At 40.6% G+C, this 21,790-nt stretch overlaps 1 protein-coding gene across 1 annotated transcript; it reads left to right on the forward strand.

Annotated features, from left to right (window-relative positions):
• The first annotated feature begins 297 nt into the window (after window positions 1–297).
• Window positions 298–21,412, forward strand: SELL (selectin L). The gene is made up of 8 exons (XM_014556017.2): window positions 298–459; window positions 1,280–1,361; window positions 3,234–3,620; window positions 4,580–4,687; window positions 7,837–8,022; window positions 10,953–11,084; window positions 15,449–15,467; window positions 19,930–21,412. Exons 1-8 carry the CDS (start codon window positions 457–459, stop codon window positions 19,946–19,948), a joined length of 936 nt encoding a protein of 311 aa, XP_014411503.1. The 5' UTR covers window positions 298–456; the 3' UTR covers window positions 19,949–21,412.
• The last annotated feature ends 378 nt before the right edge of the window (window positions 21,413–21,790 follow it).

The following is a 21,790-nucleotide window of genomic DNA, read 5'->3' on the forward strand; positions in this document are numbered from 1 at the left end:
GGGCCATCTACCATTGTTTATAAAAGGAAAGGAGGGAGTCAGAGATAGAGAGGGAGACAGAGAGAGACAGAATAAGAAAAAGGAGGAGAAAGAAGAGGAGTAGGGAGGAAGAAGGAAGGAAGGAGGGAGGAAACAGGGCAAGAAGAAAGGAGGGAAAGAAGGGAGAATCTAGTAATTAACACCCTTGGTCAGCAGCTCTGTTTTTCTCAGGGGAGGTGTGGAAGGCCAGACTAGGAAAGGGGTGGGGAAAGAGGAGCAGAAGAGGTGGGGGAAGGGGAGGGAGCAGGGGAGAAGGAGGATGTGAGCCTTGGTTAGAGAGATAAAAGAAAGCAAGCCTTTCTGGTGACAGTGCAGTCTCCCTGCTCACCCAGCCTTGGGCAAGGACCCAGAGACACCAGGTGCTGAGCTGAGGGGCTGACGTGCTACGAGAGAATTAGAGGAGGACTGAGCAAAGCCATGGTAAGCGTTTCAGCCTAAAAAGTTTCCAGCTGCTCAGATAGACCCTCTTCTTGGGAGTGCAGAAGCAGGAGGCAAAGGACAAGAAGCAACACGTTTCATTTTGGGTTTAAAAAAACTGAAAATGCTGTAAATTAAAAAGTGCTCCTAGAGTCTCTCCTCTCAGATGTGTTGATTTCTTCTCCTTGACTTATCTCTGGGGAGGTTCTGGAAATACTATTATCTTGTTAAAATTAGCACGACTAAACACTGGGGTGGCCTGAACATTGACACACACTTCAGAAAACATGTTTTTAAAGTGTGAAGAAAATTTGTGGTCTTGTCATTTGAATTGCTCAAGATGTGTTTCTCTTTAGTTGAAAAAAAAATGTACTGCTTTTTTTTTTTCAGTAGTGTCTATTTGGTTACCTAATTCTTTCAGGAATTTGAAATGTTGACCCATCTTAGTCAAGTGTCAGATTTTAACATTTAATCTAGATATGAATAGTTCATTAAGGACCAAAGAACTCTGTGAAAATATACATACTAAATATCAAACAGTTTCATTTGACAGCTCAGCAGAAAAGTAGGTACAAAAAAATGTCAAAAATAAGCAGAACAGTAACAATCAGCAACTTGAGGCTAAAATATGAAAAACACAACAACTATGCATCAGTTTTGAAGCAAATTTAATTTTACCCGTGTCTGAGTAATCTCTTACCTCAGACAGGATTAGTAAGCATATACTTTGAACTTTAAAGAAAGTTGTAGGGACCTCCTGAAGGTGCTGTAAAATTGTGATTTAGAGCATAGATATGAGTATAATTTTGTATTTTATTTGCAGATATTTCCATGGAAATGTCAAAGCGCTCAGAGGGGCTTATGGAATGTCTTTAAGTTGTGGGTCTGGATTGTGCTCTGCTGTGGTACGTTATGATATTTGTATATTGCTAAGTTTTTTGGTTTTTTTTTTACTTTTTTGTTTGTAAATATCCACTGGGTGTACATAGTTGCAGGTAAAATTATTAGGTTGATCACTGTTAATTTTACCCATCTCCGGACATCTGTTTTCTTCCTGTCACCTTAAATACTTCCCCAGAAACCTCCTGGCCTTGCCCCACACTTCGCTGCAGGGTCTGAATCCAGATAACCCATTAAGATCTTAATTATGAACGAATAAAGTTGATTAAGAAATAGCTAATAGGAAACTTACAATCTGTATGAATATTCTGCACTGCATTTTCTATTTTTTATCAGTAGTTCAGTGCACATCAATGTCATTTCTACAACTGAAGGGTGAACGCCCTTTATTTCTGGATCCTTCTCCCACTGATGCGGTGAAAAATTTTATGTCTGATTCCTGAAGACATTTCCGTAATTGTTTTGCGTTTTCTTTCCCATGTCCTAAGTAAGCTAATGTCTCCTTACTCCCAGCTTGGACTTCCCTCTGCCCTTCACACCATATATGATGCCTCATCCCACCTGGGAACCTAGTGCTTCTTTCATTTGACAAGCGTTTGTTCCAAGCCCTTACTATGTGCCAAATACTTTTCACAGCAGTGAACAAAACAGTTTCTTCTCTCTTAGGACTTACTTCCTAGTGCAATGCTCTTTCAAAACTCTGCTCCAAATGTTTATTTTATGACATCTTTACTCATTAATCGTAACTGTTTCCCAGTTCTCTGTACATTTTCAACATGTTTAATTTGATTAAGATTAACTATGCTTTCTTTGAATCTGTTATTCCTTGCTCAGAATCCTTAGGAAACTATAAAAACTGGATCTATGTTTTCTTTGGTATTTCTCCATGATTTTTGCCCTACCCAGTGAAAACTCAATGCATGGTGATAGCTGTGAAAACTTTTACCTTGCAGGATATGCTTAGAATGGCATATACTAAAGGGTCATTGTGTCATTATGTGTTTGTTTCGGTTTCTTCAAAGTTCTCATATTTGAAGCACTCAAAGCATTAAACACCATCAGTTGTATTTTTGTGTGCAGAACATAATCTAAGTTAACATCACAATCCTACATCGTTTGGTTTTGTAAATTGTTCTTTTTTTATTATACAGTTAGATGTAGAAGGCTTGGGATGTGTGCTTTCCCAGAAGCAGCTCTTCCTATGGTAAAACATTGTCATTTTGATATGAAAAAGATTCCTTAAAAGTTGGCCATCATCCCTACCCCTATTTTACTTCTCCCTTAGCAACATAAATGTTGGCCTTTAGGAAATTATCCAGAATAAAAAAGTGGGCAGTGAATTTTACAGTTATATGATGTTATACTGAAATTAATTTTAAGTGATTGACAGCCACTAAGAAAATGAAATATGAATTTCTAAATTTTACTCAGGAGAATTTTGAGAAAAAAATTATTTTATGAGAATAAATCTAGAAAGCCACCTAATTTGTCTAAAATAGAGCTATGAGCAAAAGTATTCTGTACCATGGTAAAAAGTGATTAGGACCAGAAGGTCTAGGTTCTACTTCAAATCTGCCAGTGACTAATTCCATGACTCTAGGAAGGTAACTTATACTCTTTTTTTTTTTTTTGGTTTTTTTTTGGTGGGGGGTGGCTTGGAGGGGAGGTGGATAGGTAATTAGGTTTATTGATTTAATGGAGGTACCGGGGATTGAACCCAGGACCTTGTGCATGCTGAGCATGCACTCTCCCCTGGTGATGTACACTCTTGAGATCTCAGCTTTCTCATGTCTAAGTGGCAGGCTCAGCCTGGATTAGTTCTGGGTCCTCTTCACCTATAACTGTGAGTCTACATAGTCCATGGCAATGTCTTTCAGATTTCTGCACTCATCATGGCACCGATTGCTGGACTTACCATTATTCTGAAAAACCTATGAAATGGTCACTGGCTAGAGAGTTCTGCCGAGAACATTACACAGATTTAGTTGCCATACAAAACAAGGGGGAGATCGAGTACCTGAACAAGACGCTGCCCTTCAGTCGTTATTACTATTGGATAGGAATCCGGAAGGTAGGAGGGGTATGGACTTGGATGGGAACCAACAAATCTCTCACTGAAGAAGCAGCGAACTGGGGCGATGGGGAGCCCAACAACAAGAAGAGTAAGGAGGACTGTGTGGAGATCTACATTAAGAGGACCAAAGACTCAGGGAAATGGAACGATGACTCCTGCCACAAACCGAAGGTGGCCCTCTGTTACACAGGTAGGGAGTGGCCAGACTGCTGCGCTGCTCGCTGCTCGGGAGGGTGAAATGAAGGGAATGATCTGACCAACCCCATGGCAATGCTGGGAGAACAGGGCAGTTTCTAGGACATTCTGAAATAAGTCCAATCCTCAAAATAAGCTTGAATCACGTTACATCTGAGCATTCTTGGTGTGTGAGGCTGGTCTCTATACCCAAAATCTATATCCTGAATCACTTTACATCAAGATGATAAATATATATGGAAAAAGGAGGAAGAACTAGACAATTAGTGTCCCTCATAATAAGACAGTGAAAGCAGAGAGATGGGTCCAGCCGGGAGCTTAGGGTCACATCACCTGCTTCTTCCTTGTCAAGGGGGCTCAGTGCTACATGTTTCCTTCTTAGCCTAACCTTATATAATTCTATATAATGAAATATTGCACTAGTGGTGTATGAAAATTTCTGTAGAGACAATTGAAATAGTTCTAAAGAAACCAGTCAGTATTTTTCCAAGTCATATTTTAACAGTGAAACATAGTTCATTTGGTCTCTTGTAATTTGGACCCTCTACTGATTTTGCAAGTTCAGACTTTCATTTAGTACTTTCTATAAAGAAGAGATTGCCAAGCATACCACAGAAATGACTGGGGTCAGGTCATCATTTAATCCACTTCCTACATTAAAGACAAAGAAATTTCAAGAGTTTCAAAGTACGCCACTAAGATTCCCCCCCAAATGTTATAGAGTATTAGCATTAGAATGTTCATTCTAAAAAAAAGTCTATGTCTGTATGACTATATTACATCAATAAAAAATTTAGCATATGGTTTTTTATGCAAACAATGCTATGAATGTACAGGGAAGGTTTTTCCATTTATTAAAATACTCACAACCAAAAAGTTATCTATGTCTAAAGACATGGCTTTGAGTACTAAAATGTGTTCATGTTAAAATAATTTATTTTTGACCCCTGAAAGCTTCTTGTGAGACCTGGTCATGCAGCGGCCATGGACAATGTGTGGAAATTATCAACAATTACACCTGCAACTGTGATGCGGGGTACTATGGGCCCCAGTGTCAGTTCGGTAAGCTTCTTTCGTTTCTTTGTTTCTTCCTAAGTAAAGGGTTACTGTTGTTTCTGGAAGCTGGTTGGGACAAAATGATACTAGCCATTCTGAGAAATGAGAAGTTTTGACCAGAAGGCTCTGCTTGCACAATATTGTTACCTCTCCAAAAAGATTTCACAAGTCAGCATGAAGTTTCAATTCACTTATCAACAAGTCTTTCTGAGTGCCACAAAGAATATTTGCCTTGGAATAAAAGCGGAAAGGACCACAGCCATGAATCAGGCATGATAGATTCCTGCTGTTAAGGAATTCATCATCTAGTGAGCTTATTGGATTCATCAGCACTTTGAATCTGAAAGAAACAATACCATTTATTGTTAGGAGGGTGAGTTACCCAGAAGGTAATCTTGTTTTTTTATGCCATCTTAAAAATGATGACAGGGCAAGGCCAAAAAGAAAAGTTTACATAATAATACACAGTATATACCAGAGAATTTAATCATAAATCCAGTACCTTCACTTGGGCTGGGTATTTCAGGGGGTACAAAGACAAATCTATTCTAGATTCTGCCCTTAAAGGGTTTACAATTAACTAGTGGAAATTACATACACTCATAATTTAGTTTGATGGAAGTCAGATAGGCTGGAGTAAGCTTGTGGAGACTGGAAATAGCCTAATGAAAGAATCTGGCCTTTATTTGCCAATGGGAGGCCACTTCGTATCTTAACACCTGCATTTTAGGCAGTTATCCTGGAAGCAGTGCAGAAGAGGAACTGGAGAACAAACAGAAGATGGAGAGCATCATTAGGAGTCTACTGAAATCATTCAGCGTCATGGTGGTAGAAACAGAAAGGAAAGAATACAGAGATTCAAAGACAAGGAGACTTTGACCTAGTCAATTCACTACTGAAAAGAAACATCAAGTCCTTTGATTGATATTTGTTGAGTTTCAAAACTATGTTTGAAGTTTCTGGTGAATAAAATAGAAAACTGTAATACGGAAAGAAAGCAATATTTGCAATGACTAGATTAAGACAAAGCCAAAATCAATTTAAATGATTGACCAACTGGAACAGATCTGACATTTCACTCAATTCCTCCTCCATGACTTCTACCCAATATTTTACCCTCACTCCACTTCTAAATTTTTAAAAGTTCTTATATCATTGGCATGTCCATTTCACTCATTTTTGAACGTTTTACTCTTTTTTTGTCTTGGCTTCTATCGTATCACTCTTCCCTGGCTTCCTTTCTACCTATGATCATTTCTCCTTAGCTTTCTTCATGGGCACTAACCCAAGTCTGTACATTTACTGTTATTTATCATCTTCCATCTTTGGTCCATTGCTCTTCTGACTTTACATGCCCCTTTTGGTCAAACTTATAGACTTTTGTGGATTCACAAACTGATGTGAGTTTTGGACTGACAAATCCGTTTCCAACTCTCAATACCAAATATGCTAAGCAGAATCTTTGGGATGCCCTAAAAACTAAAAAATCAATTGTCCCCAGTCAACTCTCCTTTTGTATTCCTTATCTTAGTATGTGGTACCACCATTTATATGGGTACTCTGGTATAAAACTCTCTCACCTTCCCACACACACACTTCACACACCACTCACTTTTATGACTTATACTATTTCTCCAATTTGTCTCTTACTTGTCAATTCCACACCATTGAGCGCATTATTTTCCTCCTAGATTATTACAGTAATTTCTGAGCCGAGCTCCACAACTTTCAATTAGCTCCCCTCAAATATATTATTCATCCTATAGGCCGTCTGATCAATTAAAAACAATCAAGTAAACTTCCCACGTATGTGACTGTCCACCCTTTAATTTCTACCTATCATTTGTCCCCACACCAAACACCTCAAGGCCCAGAGTAATGCTTGGTATATAGTAGGTACTCCTTAAATCAATGAAAAAAGGAAAGGGCGTTTTGTCTTTGCTCCTATTTTTCTCCCTAATCTCATCTCACATCATCCCCTGCCTCTTCTTTCCATCTAGTAACATCAAAATGCTTGTAGTTCTCCACACTTAACATATGCGCCTTGTATCTCATTGACTTGATCATGGCTTTCTCTCTGATTTGGCACGTGGCTAACACACCTGCTCATCTTGAAGACATTGTTCAGGGGCCACTGCTTTCAGGAAGCTTTCTTTGGACCCTGAGACAGGCCAAGCATCCCTATTCTGTGTTCCAGTAGCTCCACATTTCTTTCTTACTTAGCCCACATTTGTTGAAGTCATCGATTTACTTGTCTGTATCCCCTTCTAGACTGACAGCAGTTTGAAATCAGTAAGCATCTTATTTATCACGGCATCTGTAAGATTGAGATTAGGCCCTTGTTTGTGGGTAAGAATTGAATTGGACAATGTAAGTTACTTTAGTTTAGACTTATACTGTATATGGAAAATGGAAAAATTCTTTTAATTTCTTGAGTTCATTCTTCATTGAAATTTCAAGAACAAGGTTAAAATGATGGCTCAAATTTGAAAAGGAATAAGACAAGAGAGTTGCAGTATTTGCCCAAATGGCATGGCAGGGTCTAAAATGTGAAGACTGATTTCCAAGTATTAATTTTATCTACTATACCATGAAGGAGAGCAGGGAAATAGACACAGCTTCTGGAGAGAGCTGCCAAACAGAAGAAATAAAGTTCTGGAACTGAAGTAGAGAGGAGGAAGACAGAATCGAGGCCAAGATGCTTCCTAAAGATTTACCTTCTCCTCCCGTAAAAAAGACTAATTATGGGTGCCCAGTCTTTCTCCAAACCTCCTACTTCCAACACTGTAGTACACTCAGTGGCTCTGATGTGGTTATTTTCAAACTGAGCTGATCACCCCAATGACACCTATCTAGGTTTAACATTCTCTCCCCAGGTAATGCCAAAGATAGTAAGATTAGTTAATGTTTAATTAAAGCTTTCTGTGAGTCAGGCTCTAAGTCCTAGACTTGCATTAAATCATTTAATTCCCACCTCAACTCTAGGAAGTCAATACAATGATCATTCTCCCTCTTTTATAGATAAAGAAGCTAAAGCTGAGGGGTTATGTCACCTTGCTCAAAGGTGCTTGGCTATCAAGTGGCAGAGCTAAGATTCAAACCCAGTCATCAGGTCCTCTTAACACTGCCCAATGCTATTTCTTTTCTTATTCAAGTGACTCAGTGTGAGCCATTGGAGGCCCCAGAGTTGGGTACCATGGCTTGTATTCACCCCTTGGAAAACTTCAGCTTCAGATCACGGTGTACCTTCAACTGCTCCGAGGGAACAGACATAATTGGGATTGAAGAAACCACTTGTGGACCATATGGAAACTGGTCATCTCCAGAACCAACCTGTCAAGGTGAGTAACTGTTCAGACTAGAGACTTTGTCATGGAAGTCTTGGGTTTACAGACTGAGAAAATGCAGTAGAGTCTTGCTAAGAAACGTGTATCCCCTTCAGAAGCATAATTTAACCTAACTTTTATATTGTGATGCTCTTCAAAAAGGTTATTGTTACTAAAAGTAGAAAGAGAAACCACAAACAAAAATAACAACCAAATATCTCTCAGGCCATTCACAGTATATATATATATATTTTTTTTTCAGCAATACAGTGTGGTTATGCTATATTTTTATTTTATCTTATTTTTATTTTTCTCATTGCTATAGCATAATGTCTTACTGAACCACAGTTAAATTTTGGTTGTTCTTGCCCTTCAATAACAGCTACTTTATGTGGTGTCCTACTTAACACCAACCAATTTCCTTCTCAGGGGGTTAGAGTTATTTTTTTCACTGTTTTATTTGGTTTATTCTTGAAATCATGTTTCACTTTTCTTCCCTCATGAACTCTCAGAAGAACAGCAACTTCTGTGAAAAACAAAAACACAATCTCTTGATTTTATTTTTCTTACTTGAAATATGGTGGGGGTTTTTTTTCTTTTTATTGCCAAGAAGATAATCCCTTTAGAGGAAGAAAAACAGGTGGTGTCTAAACTTGTGACGTTTTGGTTGCATGTTCTACGTTTATGCTTTTGACTCACTATTTAAGTGGTTTAACTCTCAAAAGAACTACTCAAATCATTTATTGAAATCATAGGACTCATTGACCAACCTGCTGAACTTTACAAAAGTTGACTGACTTGCTTCAGAGAATTAGGAATCAAAACTGCTTGGGTAGACTTTAGAACAGGTGGAAGGGTAGACATTGTCGACACTTCCTGAGAAGTCCATGGGAGCCCCCGAGGCCAAGGCCACGTATCACAGTACTTCCGGCAGCCCTGGAGAGTTACCAGGGATGGTCAGCAACCTGAGCGGCCATCCCTCCCCTTCTCTCCCCATCCCCCCCACCCCCAATGGCTTTCTGGGCTCTCGTGGCTTCACCTCTGACTCATCACTCTCCATCATTCTTAAAATAAAGTCAGAGCATTATCGAAAACAATTTCCAGAAGTTAGAAACATCCATATACATGGGAATGGTTCCACAGTTGAGTGAGGTAATTTGGCTAAAAACTTTTGGTCATGGGAGCGTCTCTGCTCAGAAATACTGATCTATTTTTTTTCCTTCTCATTGAAGTGATTGAGTGTGAGCCTCTAACAGCACCTGATTTGGGGACCATAGACTGTAATCACTTTGGCTTTACCTCCATGTGCACCTTCAATTGCTTAGATGGAACTGAGTTAATTGGGGAGAAGAAAACTATTTGTAGTTCATCAGGGAACTGGTCCAGCCCTAGTCCAATATGTCAAAGTGAGTAGGTTTGCCCCAATGTACTGAAGACTTAAAGAGACAGCTGATGAATGAGCAGATGGTGGGGGAAGATGCATTGAACTTTTAAGTTTGTTTTGCTAAATATCTGGGGCTTAAAATAAATTTGTACACGTTAATTTACTATAAAATTCCTGGCTGCTCTTGCCTCTTCCTTCAGTGACACTGATTTATTTATTTTTTCATCCAATTCTCAATTCCCCCTACTGGAAAATCTAAACTCTCTGTCTCTACTGACTTATTTCTTACCCATTTTTCTATTCCACTACAGTCTCACTTCCCTGTTAGTCTATTAAAACATCTCTACAAAAGTCACCAATGACCATCTAATTTCTAAAGTAGTGGACACTTCTCAATTAGCCCTAAGCTGATGCCTTCCAAATCTACCTGTGCATAAGAAGGATTGTGTCTTCCTCATCTGTGTGTGCCTTCCACCTGACACAGTGCCTGGCAATAGGTGCTAAATTAATGCACATTCAATTAGCATGGGAAAAAACAGCTACCCATGTCTGCCCCTGCGGCAATCTGTACCAATGACAAGCCTTTAAATGGTAGGATCTGTAGAGGCTATCAGAGAATCTGGTCTCTCTGTGGCCCAGAGCCAGGGAGCAGGGTAAGGAATTGAGGAGGTGGCATGGAGACTCCAGGGGACAATTGTTTATCAGGTGTATGGGGCAATTCCATTTCCTCATCCTCATGTAACCCATAGGTGCCCTCCATTTGGATCCTCTGGGATCTTGCACCTCCTTTCCATTATACATCTAGGTGGGTGGGTGGGGGTGGAAGCACCTTGAAAAGGTTCATCAAAGTAACAGCAAGAATAAGGGACAGTCAGACCCTGTGCCAACATGCAAAAGCATGTTTCTTCAATTGCTGGTATCAGAAGATAGCTTTTTTCATATCAGCATTTTTTCAATAAAGGTCCCCAAATGAACTTAATTGACATTCACAAAAGGTACATCCTTTTAATTATTTGTAAAGGAAGTGGAGGGAAGTGGTAGGACGACCTCATTGGAAAGATGGATTAGTGCAGATAATCATGGTTGGCATGTAAACAACGAATGCATATGTTTGCACAGCTGCTCCAGAGTAAGAGTACTTGGAGTTTGCTTTAATTGATAAGTTATCTGGCTCAGATCACTAGCTTCTATTTTTCCTGAAGTTGTATTAGACTTTACAGCCCTTCTCTGTGTTTCGGAATCCTAACCATTGAAAAAGGCCATGGAGCTAAATACAATGATAACCACTTCTTGCCGAAAATTTTAGGTACATCTCCCAGGAGTTCCATGAATCACAAATCTGAGGGTTGAGATTCTGCAGGCATTGAGCTCTAACAGCTGGTTCAGCCTCTGCTTCCACTCATCCTCGTAGGCTTTCCCACGCCAGTGTCCTCATCCACCAAGCAGCCTCAAATTGGCTACTATTAGGAGGTGTAAGGAGGAAGGTCTAATATCATGAGATGGCATTAAGGAAGTAATGTTTGTGGCCTCACGCTATGTGCCTTACTGATTTCTCTTTCAGAATTGGAAAGGAATGTCACAGCCATCGAGGTGGGTGACTATAACCCCCTCTTCATTCCCGTGGCAGTCATGGTGACTGCATTCTCTGGGCTGGTATTTATCATTTGGCTGGCAAGGAGATTAAAAAGAAAAGGTATGTGAGTTTATCTTCCTATGAAAATAATACAACTTTAAAGTGGAAAAAAATATAGACCAGAAAAAAATACAGAAACCCACAGGAAATTAAGTATGAGAGCTTCAGGTAAAGCGGAATGCCAAGCACTAGGTTCTGTAGACGTCAGTCCCTGGAGAGGTGTGAAGCAGCCCGGTACATGCTGTCATTAAAATAAGTTGGCTGACTGCTTTGTATCCAACAAATCTTTTAAAACGCCTGCTATCTTCAAGGCACCTTGCTAGGGTGTTGACAGACAAATGAGACATTGTAATGGTTTTTTGCTATTAGTTAATTCACACCAAAAAAGGATGCATAATCTCTGTCCTATAAGAGCCTACATGTTTTTGATTTCAGTGCAGTTCTACTAGGAGGTGAATCTAATGTCCCATAAGGTTTTCGAGGTATTGCTCCCAAATACCTAACCTTGTCAAGAGTCAGGCCCTGTCTGGCTCCTGGCATGTAGCAGTTGCATTGTCCCTTGGGGACATCCTCATACTTTCTCCCCAGTGAGACCTTCACCAAGGTCACAGCTTTAACCAAATGCACCACATAGTCATGCTTCCCCTCTACTCTGGGCTGGAGGAGAAGAGGGACTGAGGACGGCGGCCCCCAGAAGCTAGTCTCTGCTGCCTGGAACAGCAGGTGGAGCATCGTCAGAGAACAGCATCCCTCCCCTCCCCTCCCTCTTGAGTGTGTCCAAATCCTCAAGTGGGACCAACGTTCTGGTTACAGGCCCACAGTCTGCGGCAGGCCCGGGGTGTGTGCTGCCACATTTGGCCAAAGTCATCAGGCAGAAACATTCAAGATGATGACATTCATGGACATTAGGCAGCTTTTAAGATAACTCTGCTTCAAGTTCAGGGGTCGTCAAATGAGCTCAAAACAACTGCTAACCAACTGCTCTGAGTTACCTCTATGGGGTCAGTTGATTGGCATTTTAATTTCACTTCCATCAAATTAATTAGTTTGTATTCTGTTCCATGAATATGGTCTGTAAAGGCTGCCCCACCACCCATTCTCACTGACAACTGCAGGAATAGTATCTACCAATCCCTAATTGTCTTCTGCTATGATCTGATCTTTCCTTCCAAATTCAAGAATAAGGGTACTAGATTAGCTTTATAACCAACCCAGAAACACAAAGGCGGGGGTGGGGAGTTGCTGTTGATGTGCAAGAACTTCCTTAACTGTGAAGTGAGAGCCCCGAGCAGTTAAAATGTCTCTGTTCCCGCTCTTGGGACTTCTGCTAAGATTGGATTGGATCCCACCATCTTGTAATATTTTATATTTCCTTAAGTATTGCACTAAGGCAAAAGAAGAATGGGATTTTCTTTCCACTATTGGTTATCTTTTCCATTGAGACCTGACCCCAATCATCCTTTCTTTCCTCCTACCTTGGGTGACGGTGGCAGAAGTGAGGGAGTAACACCGCCCTCTGGGATAAGCCAGCTGTTATCTGAATAATCATTAAGGACTTTGGGGCGGTGAGTCACCTTAATAAGGAGGATAGTCCCAAATTCCAAATCTTTTAATACATGTTAGGAGAGTAAAAAGAAGAGAGTTGAAGTCATGTGTATTTAGTGGTGGGGTGCAGGGAGGGGAGGGTGCCGGCTTGGGCTGTTTTATAAGAAGTGGTGAGAAAAGCAGTGGAGTTGTTTTTAAATTTTTTACCTTGGAGTCATTTCTGTACAAGATCTCAAACTGATAACTTGAAAACTGCATGCCCCTATTGTGGGAATCAGTGTGGGGCGAACAGGAAACAGATAACAGGCAGTTTAGACTAGTTACAGTTATGCCAACAAAGAGAACGAGAGAACAGAAGCCCCCAAAGTTCACTGACTTTGTAGGGCAGTCAGGGTATCTTTAATCTCACACGAAATAGTCTTTGTTTGTGAAATATCTTCTGATATTTCCAGCTCTCAAGTGACTTTGCCTTCTAAAAACTTTGGGGGTAAGTTAGTTCTTTGAAACACGGAGAGTATTTCCCCTATGGAGATGACGTGAGAAATAATGGGTAGGTTTCCAGGCTAAACTCCCAGAACTTTTCTAGTGCAGTGTAGCTAATTCATTGTCAAGAATAAAAGTCAAAACCAGTACATCTGCATGTAAATAGTATTCATCAATCTGAGAATTTTATAGGCTTTGGGGGTTGACAAAGCTGGAAAAAGGGGACAAGTGGATATTTAGAGCATAGTAGCCAATGAAATGACCAGAATCTTGGCGCCTGTCCTGTCTGCCCTCAGATGGAGCCTCTGAACCTGTACTCTGGCCCCTGCCCTGCTTGTCTTGTTGTATAGATTTTAGCTCCCTTTTTTCCAAGAAAGGAATCAGGGTGGGCTCCAGAAAACACGCCATCCCTGTGCACGGGCTTGTCTAGAAACAATTATTATCATCATCCTCTGATTAGTCATTCTCACTGACTCTCTTCTGTAAATGCGGAAACTGAGGTCAAACCTTTAAAATTCCATATTGTAGTGGCCAAAATCAGAGGTCAGACTCCCATCCAGATATGCCTCCTAAAGCCACTGGTTTTCAGATTAGTGAGGCTTTATTCCCCTCCCCACCCCAGAAGAATTGCCCTCCCACCCCGAACCAACACACAGGGCACAAAACTGAAACATTACCTTTAGTTCCCTTTTCTTGAAAAAGAATCTTAGTAGGCACAAATTCTTGCTTACATGTTGTTATGTATTTCACTGTTCCTAAAATATATATATATATATATATTCATTGGAAAATGAACAGAATCTGAAATTAATTCAGATTGAATTCTCCCTTCTTAAGTGCTTTTGGCCCATGTCACTAGCAGTCTAAATTTTGGAGGAAATATTTGAAATAGTAATTTGCAACGTTTTAACAGTTTAAAAAATAATTGAGCACTGCCTATGCTCTAGGCCCTGGCCTAAGTACACTGAATACATTTTATTTTATCAACTAAAGGAGGAAGCTATAATTATCATACCCCTTTCACAGATGAAGAAATTGTGGCTTAGCAGAAAGAGAAAGAAAAATACCATATGAGATCGCTCATATGTGGAATCTAAAAAACAAAAACAAAAACAAAAACAAACAAAAACAAAGCGTAAATACAGGACAGAAATAGACTCACAGACAGAGAATACAGACTTGTAGTTACCGGAGGGTGGAGGGTGGGAAGGGATAGCCTGGGATTTCAAAATTGTAGAATAGATAAACAAGATTACACTGTATAGCACAGGGAAATATACACAAAATGTTATGATAACTCACAGAGAAAAAAATGTGACAATGAGTGTGTATATGTCCATGAATGACTGAAAAATTGTGCTGAACACTGGAATTTGACACATTGTAAAATGATTATAAATCAATAAAAAATGTTAAAAAAAAAAAAGAAATTGTGGCTTAGGGACAATAAGGAGCTCTTCAAAGACACACTGCAGTTGGCAAAAGGGGACCTGGATGATCCAATTCGATGATCTGGAGCTCTATGTTATAGCCACTGAAATATATTACCTCCTAGCAATTTTTTTCCTCCTCAAAAAGCATTTGTTTTTGCTTTTATTTCCTCCAGAGCCTAACTCTGCAGTTCATTCATCTAATTATTTATACTCTGCCTTTATTTTTTCTTCAAAAAGAGAATGTAAGATAGTTTACAAAATGCATTCAACATAGCAAATTAAAATTAGTTTAAAAATAAGAAAAAGAAGGCCAAATTCAGGGTACAAAAAAAAAGTCAGAGCCAGGGGTAAAGTCAAGATAGAAGAGGGTCTCGGTTCTGGCTCTGGGTTTCTTTGCCGTCAGTCAAAGAAGGACACATGACCAGTAATGATACTCACTGGGATTGTAAGATAAAAACACAATGTTTATCAGATGAGACATGTAGTTCCGACCCCTGAGACCTGAGTGAAATTTCTCTGGTGGATTCACACAGAGAAGGTGATGTGAGACGCAGTGGTACATATTCTTACAGTATTAGCAGCTGGGTCTCTTAGGGAGGCAGCTGCAGGTGGGCTGAGATGGTGGGTTGAGACAGGATAAACCCATGAACAGGTGCATCGAGCCTGATCACTGGACAGTTCAGACTAGACTTCTGCCTTCATGCACAGCACAGAGGATGAAATGGTCCTCTGAAAAGCATCTGCATTGATAGGTCTGTTCTGAATGAATATCTACCCCTGTCTGAATTAGAACGTTAAGCCAGTACCTCAAATCCCCCTGGACACAGATGTGGTCCCCCTAACAAATACATGATACACTTCAAAAAAAAAGAGTTTTGAGAGTGGGAAATCTCCTTTCTCTCTAAAGTTAAAACATTAAAATTGTCTACTTTTGCTGATGCCACTTTTCTCTTCTATTTTTAGGCAAGAAGTCTCAGAGAAGGTGAGTTTCATCAGGCAGAAGTTTCTACATATGTCGATCTCTACCCTCCGTAAGATACTTCCTGTTATAGCGAGACACATTAACGCCTTACTAGTTATTTACGTGGGGTCTCATTCAAATAATGTTTCCAGATAAAATTGATTAACCTTCCTTAAAGCTATCAGTTTTTTATAGTGCTGGTGGAGCTGAATGAATGAATGGACAAGTAATGTCCTATTAAAAGGGGGCAGTTTATGTAAAGGCAGCTCTCTCTTATTGCTCCTGAATTTTCTTTGAGGATTGGAAGCATCATGGCATATTTCTTCTTGTCCTGGATGAACATGAGGGCAGTGCTAAATACAGTATTCAGGGAACATGCAATTCAATGAGCATTTATTGAAAAATGAATGAATCCTGGGCCCTAAGAAGAAGGTATAATTCCAGACCCCAGGCCCTCAGCACCTAGCACAGGAGAGTAAATGACTACTGCTCCGATAAGCATTGACCTTCAGAAATGTGGGAAATGTGGGAAGCATGAATTCTACCTGCCTTTTCCCCTAAAGAGGCAGGTTCTTTGGTTTGGTCTTGAACTGCAGATTTCTTCAGTTGGGGAAACACATACATGTGAAAATACATGGCCCACCTGGCAGAAATGAAGCTGGCAAAACATTTCTCAGTTTCAGGGTTTAGTGACTTGCTTTGAAATTTTAGGAAGGAAAGTATAAATCAAAAGAACCACGAAAGTGAGCCTTTGGTGACAGACTAGCTAGCCAGCTAGACAACTGGGCTCCTTTTCAAACATGGGAGGAAATGAAGCAAGATGGTCCCTGAGGGAGATTGGTTTCTTGTTCAAGCCACCATCCTACCAACCACAGATTGTTATTGAGAAGTTCTCAGTAATTTCGTGAGCTGCAGCTTAGAGTGCAAAAGAAAAACTGGGGAGACACGAAGCAACAGAGGCCGATTATAAAGTAATTTATAAGCTGTGCAAAGAAGTGTGGACTTAATCTTGAGGTCTTTGGGGTATTACTAACTGGGTGGAAGCAGGTGAACTATGCTGAAATTCGCATCTTATTAGAACCACCCTGCGTAAACATGTGCAAACATAGGAGTTGAGGGAGTCTGGAGGCCAAGAACTGTTTTGGAGGCATTTGAAGTTATTAGGTTAAAGCTGATGATGCTGGTCTAGAGAAATAGCAATGAGGATGAGTTCATACAATAACTGGTAGTAGAATCAACTGAATGTGATTATTAATTTGCTAAGACTCTGGTCTGGGAACTGGTGGATGGTTATCTATAGTGTACCATTTACTGAGAAGGGAACACAAAAGAATGAGATGTTTTAGAGGTGACAATCATGGGTTCAGTTTTGTGCCTGTTAAACATTAGGTGTTGTCTGTGGCTCATCCATCGTCCATTGGTTCTATCTGCAGCAAAGGGGCTACTTTGGGGCAGAAGACACGGACTTGGGGGTTCTCACATTACAGGAGGTAACTACTATCTCAGGAGCAGGTATGATCCTGTAGGGCGAGTGTCCAGGGTGAGAATGGAAGAGGGTGTGGGAAAGAGGGTGGGAACCGGAGGAAGGTCACTATCAAACAAGTTAGCTAAGGAAGAGCAGAAGGAGAAGAGGGTCCCAGAGAAGCAGAAGTGAAATGAGGAGAGTATGGGGTCATGATCCTAAGGAAAGAAGTAAGTGGAAACTCTTTCAGTTATGGCTGGGAGAATCAGCAAGTTTCCACTGGGTGTAACAAGGGTATTAGTGGGCAGATTGTTTTCAGCACTGAGGGCATCACAGACATCCAACAGGCAGGGGCTGAGGAATCAGTAGGGGTGAGAAAGTACAGGCAGAACATGTACATCAGCTCCTTGTAAAGCTTGACTCGAAGGAGATGAGAGAGTCGGAGAGTAACTGGATAGGGACATAGGGTCAATGGAGCGTCTTTTCTTTTTTCTTTCCTTTCCTTTTCCCTTCCCTTCCCTTCCCTTCCCTTTTTCTTGACCTATCTTCCATTAGATTGTGTAGATGGGGTCCCATAGCCTTCTCTAAGCTGACCTCCCTATCTCTGTGGGCAGGAAATCCACAAGACACAAAGATTTCTTTCATACTCGCACCCACTGAGTGAAAGTCTTTTCTGGCACAATCTACGCAGAGCTGTTTTCTGGCCACAGGAACCACCTGCATTTTAATTGCCGCTAGATGGAAGCAGATCAGTTCAATTTGTTGGATGTCCTTGGGGGACAGGAAGAGATGCTGGCAGGAGGAGTATGAGCATTAAGTTAATCATCAAATTAAGTTAGTTACCATATTAAGCTCATGGCCCTGTTAAGTTTTAACAATTCACCGAGTTTTACAGTGAACACCTTTGTGTTGGAACAATGCTCAGCCTGAGTGAAACACCAGGAGGTGTTAAGTCCTTGTGCCTGACCTCAGGGAGATTATTATCTAGTTAGGAGTTAAGACTGAAATATGGAAATTTTTTTCAGAAAAATAAAGGCAAACTGTGGTAATGGTCAATGAATTCTGTATTGAAGACAGGACTTCTTCAATATAAAAGCTTAGTGATCACAGCAAATCTTATAAAGAAGGTGGAACCTGGGTTAGTGTTTGAAGAATGGAGAGGATTCAGGTGTATGGAGGAAGCAGGGAAGGCAGTCTAGATGAGGGAGATGAGGTAAGTGGTATGGTGCTGGGACTCTGAAAGCATGTCCCGGGGCTAGTGAGTAGAGCTACCTAGAGCGTCTGGTGCATTGAGGAGCGGGGAACAGAAGGTGGAAGGGAAGGCTTGCCCCATCAACACAGGTCTTGAATGCTTCATCAGATGTTCTAGAAAGACCTAACAAATAATTATTTGCCCAGCTGCCTTGGGATATCTCTAATTTATTGGCCAAAGTGACCACAGAATCATAGAATTTTAGTTAGGGAAAGGATCTTAGTCGACATTGTGTTCAAACTCTCTTAATAATTGAAATAATTAAATAACTTTTCCATAGTCCCTGAGATAGTCATGGAGTTAGTTGCAATAATAATAAACATCAAACATTAATCCCATGCTGTGCACCATTCTGAGTGTTTTACATGTCGTAAGTTGTTAAACATTGCCTACAAGCCTGTGGGTGTATGTTCTATTAATAGTTCGATTTTATAGGTGAAGGAGCAGTGAAATTAAATAACTAGTCTGAGGTCACTGAATAAATGACAAAGCTGAAATTTGTACCCATCTAGATCCAAAGGTCATGCTCTTAACCTTTATGCTTCTAGAACTCAGGTATCTGGGTGCCCGGGTTGGAGTTGTAAGTCCCAGACACCCTCCTCCTCCATTACTATAAATTTTCTTCATGCTGAAACCACTGTGTGAAGGCACTGAGGAAGGGTGGGGTGGGAGAAGTAGGGTGTGTTTCTAGAACAAGCCAAAGGTAAAATGAACACCATCACACGGACCACTGTGCATCAGGTTTTTTTTTTTTTTTAAGCCCTTGAGCTAACACCCGTTGTCCTTCGGCTCACGCGTGTTAGTATTTGGTTGGTGAATGACTGATTCTGGGCATGTGTGGTTTCAATTCTTGCTGGGCTATTTTGACTATTCTGCAAACTGGTTCTGTTTATCACCTCATTTGGTTTCTAGTATCTAAATTCTGCCCGCGTAAAAGCTACACCCAAGATACACAGGAAGATATGATGCCAACCTCAGAGGAGGGTGTATGTGAAATTTTGTTTTCAGAAACATTTTTATCTCTCTAACTGGCAAGCACATTTGCAGCTGTTGAACTGTGGTTTACCCTGGCAGTTCATCATAAGAGCAGAATCTCAGAATCTGGTTCTCCTTTTGAAAGGTGTTATTAAGATGTGCCATATTTGGTTCTCCTCTCTCCTTTCCAAGAATAAGACAGTTGTCTTACACACACACACACTGTAATTTTTTTTTCCCATGAGACTAAATTTGTCACCCGTAAATCACATTTCATCCAAATGGGGCGTTCAGAACCCCTACCTTGCCTTCTGTGAGTTTTGATTTTCTGATTTCTCTTTCCAGTTGAACATGTCTTCTACTTTTCTGACTTTCCACTGTTCAAAGTTTATCTAAAATGTCCTTCAGACTCTTTAGATCTGAAGACAAAGCCAGTACTGCCAAAATTTCTTAAAGTGTGTCCTGAAGAACAAATGCTTAAGCATTACCAGGAAGCTTGTTAGAAATGCAGACCCCTAGGCCCACTCAGACCTACTGAATCAGCATCTGAATTTTTCTGCATTTTAACACCATGCCTGGTTGGTAAGCACCAAAAGTGTGAGAAGCTCTGCTTTGGGGTTCTCTTCTCATTCCTGTGTCTTAGTGAATGTCCTGCATCTTACAATCCTTCTGAAAGATAGTTCCTTTAGTCCTCTCCTGATCTTTCGTGAATATTCATCTTTACTACTAACAGTTTAATGTTTGCAATTTTTAAGCACCTTAGTTTAACTTCTATTCTCTTGTTCTTCATTCAGCCCGGATGGTCCATATTAAACCACCTGCTGAGGCAGAGTATTCCGGGGATACTGAAGTGTCACTGGATCCTTCACATCCCTCCTTGAGAAGCTGTGCCTGGTGGCATCTCCTCCACTGAAGCTGAAGTGTGTCTCTTTCAGGGCATCTGACAAGTTCTCAGCATGACCAGCAGCGCCTTCTCTTCCCATTTTGCTCCTCATCCACCCGCCCACCCCTCCTTCAGCCCGAAGTTGTGGTTTTACAGCTCACTCTTTTATTCTCTTTTCCATGGAGAAACCAGACCACAGGGAAAGATGACTGTGGAATCTAGACACGTTGACTTCACTCTTTCTTGACTCTGGCTTCCAGTTTCAATTCAGTGCTTGACCTGATGACACACATTTCTAAATGCTGTGAAAATTGGATACATACGCAACTACAGGCTCACTTTTGTCACAGATCACATTTTACCTGTCCAGCCCTCCAGTATACCATGGGGGGGTATTCTCCTAGAAAGTTCATAAAATTGATGTTATCCTTGCTTTCCAACTCCAGTGAAGTAAGGGGTTCTGCTCCAAATTGGGGAAGTCCTATTTGCACTGAAGCCCCACCTTCCATAAATGGAGGCCATTGGAGTTATGTCTCCAGCCTCCCACCTTCTTCAGCCATCTCCTCTTCTCAGTTGGCTGACTTCCACACATGGCTTCTCCTGAGCACCAAACAAAAGGAGAAAGAAAGGAGAGAAGAAAGCTACCTTGCATTAGGTTGGTTGCTTAGTTTGTTATTTTAAAAATTATCGTATGTGTTTTCTCCTCAGTGAAATTCTACTCTCCTTAAAGGCAAAGATTGTGACACATTTCTGGAGTCTCTAATTCATTACCTGGCACTCAATAAATGTGTATTCAAATAAATCAGAAAGAGGATATAGTGGACTGTTGATATAAGTTGAAGCAAACTCTCTCTCCATGACATGTGATAACCCAAACAATACTTATCTAATGTCAAGGGCTGAATTCTTACAAGGGGATTGGGTCCTGTGTAAAAACTAGTTGGAAATGCCTCTTTGCCCTATGGCCAATACAGCTTTCATACACTCTTGTACATGTTATGAGAATGACTTTTTTGTGATGATTACACTTTCCTTTCTCAAAGCCATCTCAGATTTTGCATTGCAAAAGGTTCTCCATGCTGTGCATCATAAATCGAGGATGTGCCATTCAGATTCATGCACCATGAATACATCCCTCAGAGTTGTGCAGTGCACAACGTGTATAGACTGACATGGCAGCCCTGATTGTGAGAGGTTATTCAACTAAGACATCAGGATAAAAGAACACAAGTGGAGGCTACATCTTGGGAGTAAGATGTTTAGAGACTTAAAAACATGGTCCTATGTTTAAGTCCTGAGGCTACTACATGATCTTAGGAATTATGTCATGCTACATTCCTTAAATAAAGATAAGATTCATCAAAGAAAGAAATAAAGATTCATAACCTTCCTGAGACTTAGTTTCTTGTCTCCTTGCCTATAGCACAAGAATGAAATATGTCTTATTTACCTCCCAAGGTTATTGCAATGATGGAGTTGGGTATGAAATTGCTTTATGAACTAAACCTTAAAGGTAGATTTTTTTCCCAACTCCAATCTTGTCTTTCATGCATTCTTGGGGTAGGATCCTGGATCTTGGAAGGGCTTGAACAGAAGCAGATCTGAGATGAGAAACCAGAGGGGGTCCTCCACTTACTTTCAAATAGGCACCCAGTACTCAGATTTTCACCACAGAAGGTCAGCTCTGCTACCTGTGCCCTTGCTGGGGTGAGATGGAAGGGGCTGGGTTGGGGAATCAGACCCATTCAGTTGGAATCCTGCCTCTGTCTCTG

This window comes from Camelus ferus, chromosome 21 (assembly GCF_009834535.1).
Source record: "Camelus ferus isolate YT-003-E chromosome 21, BCGSAC_Cfer_1.0, whole genome shotgun sequence".
NCBI classification, from domain to species: Eukaryota; Metazoa; Chordata; class Mammalia; order Artiodactyla; family Camelidae; genus Camelus; species Camelus ferus.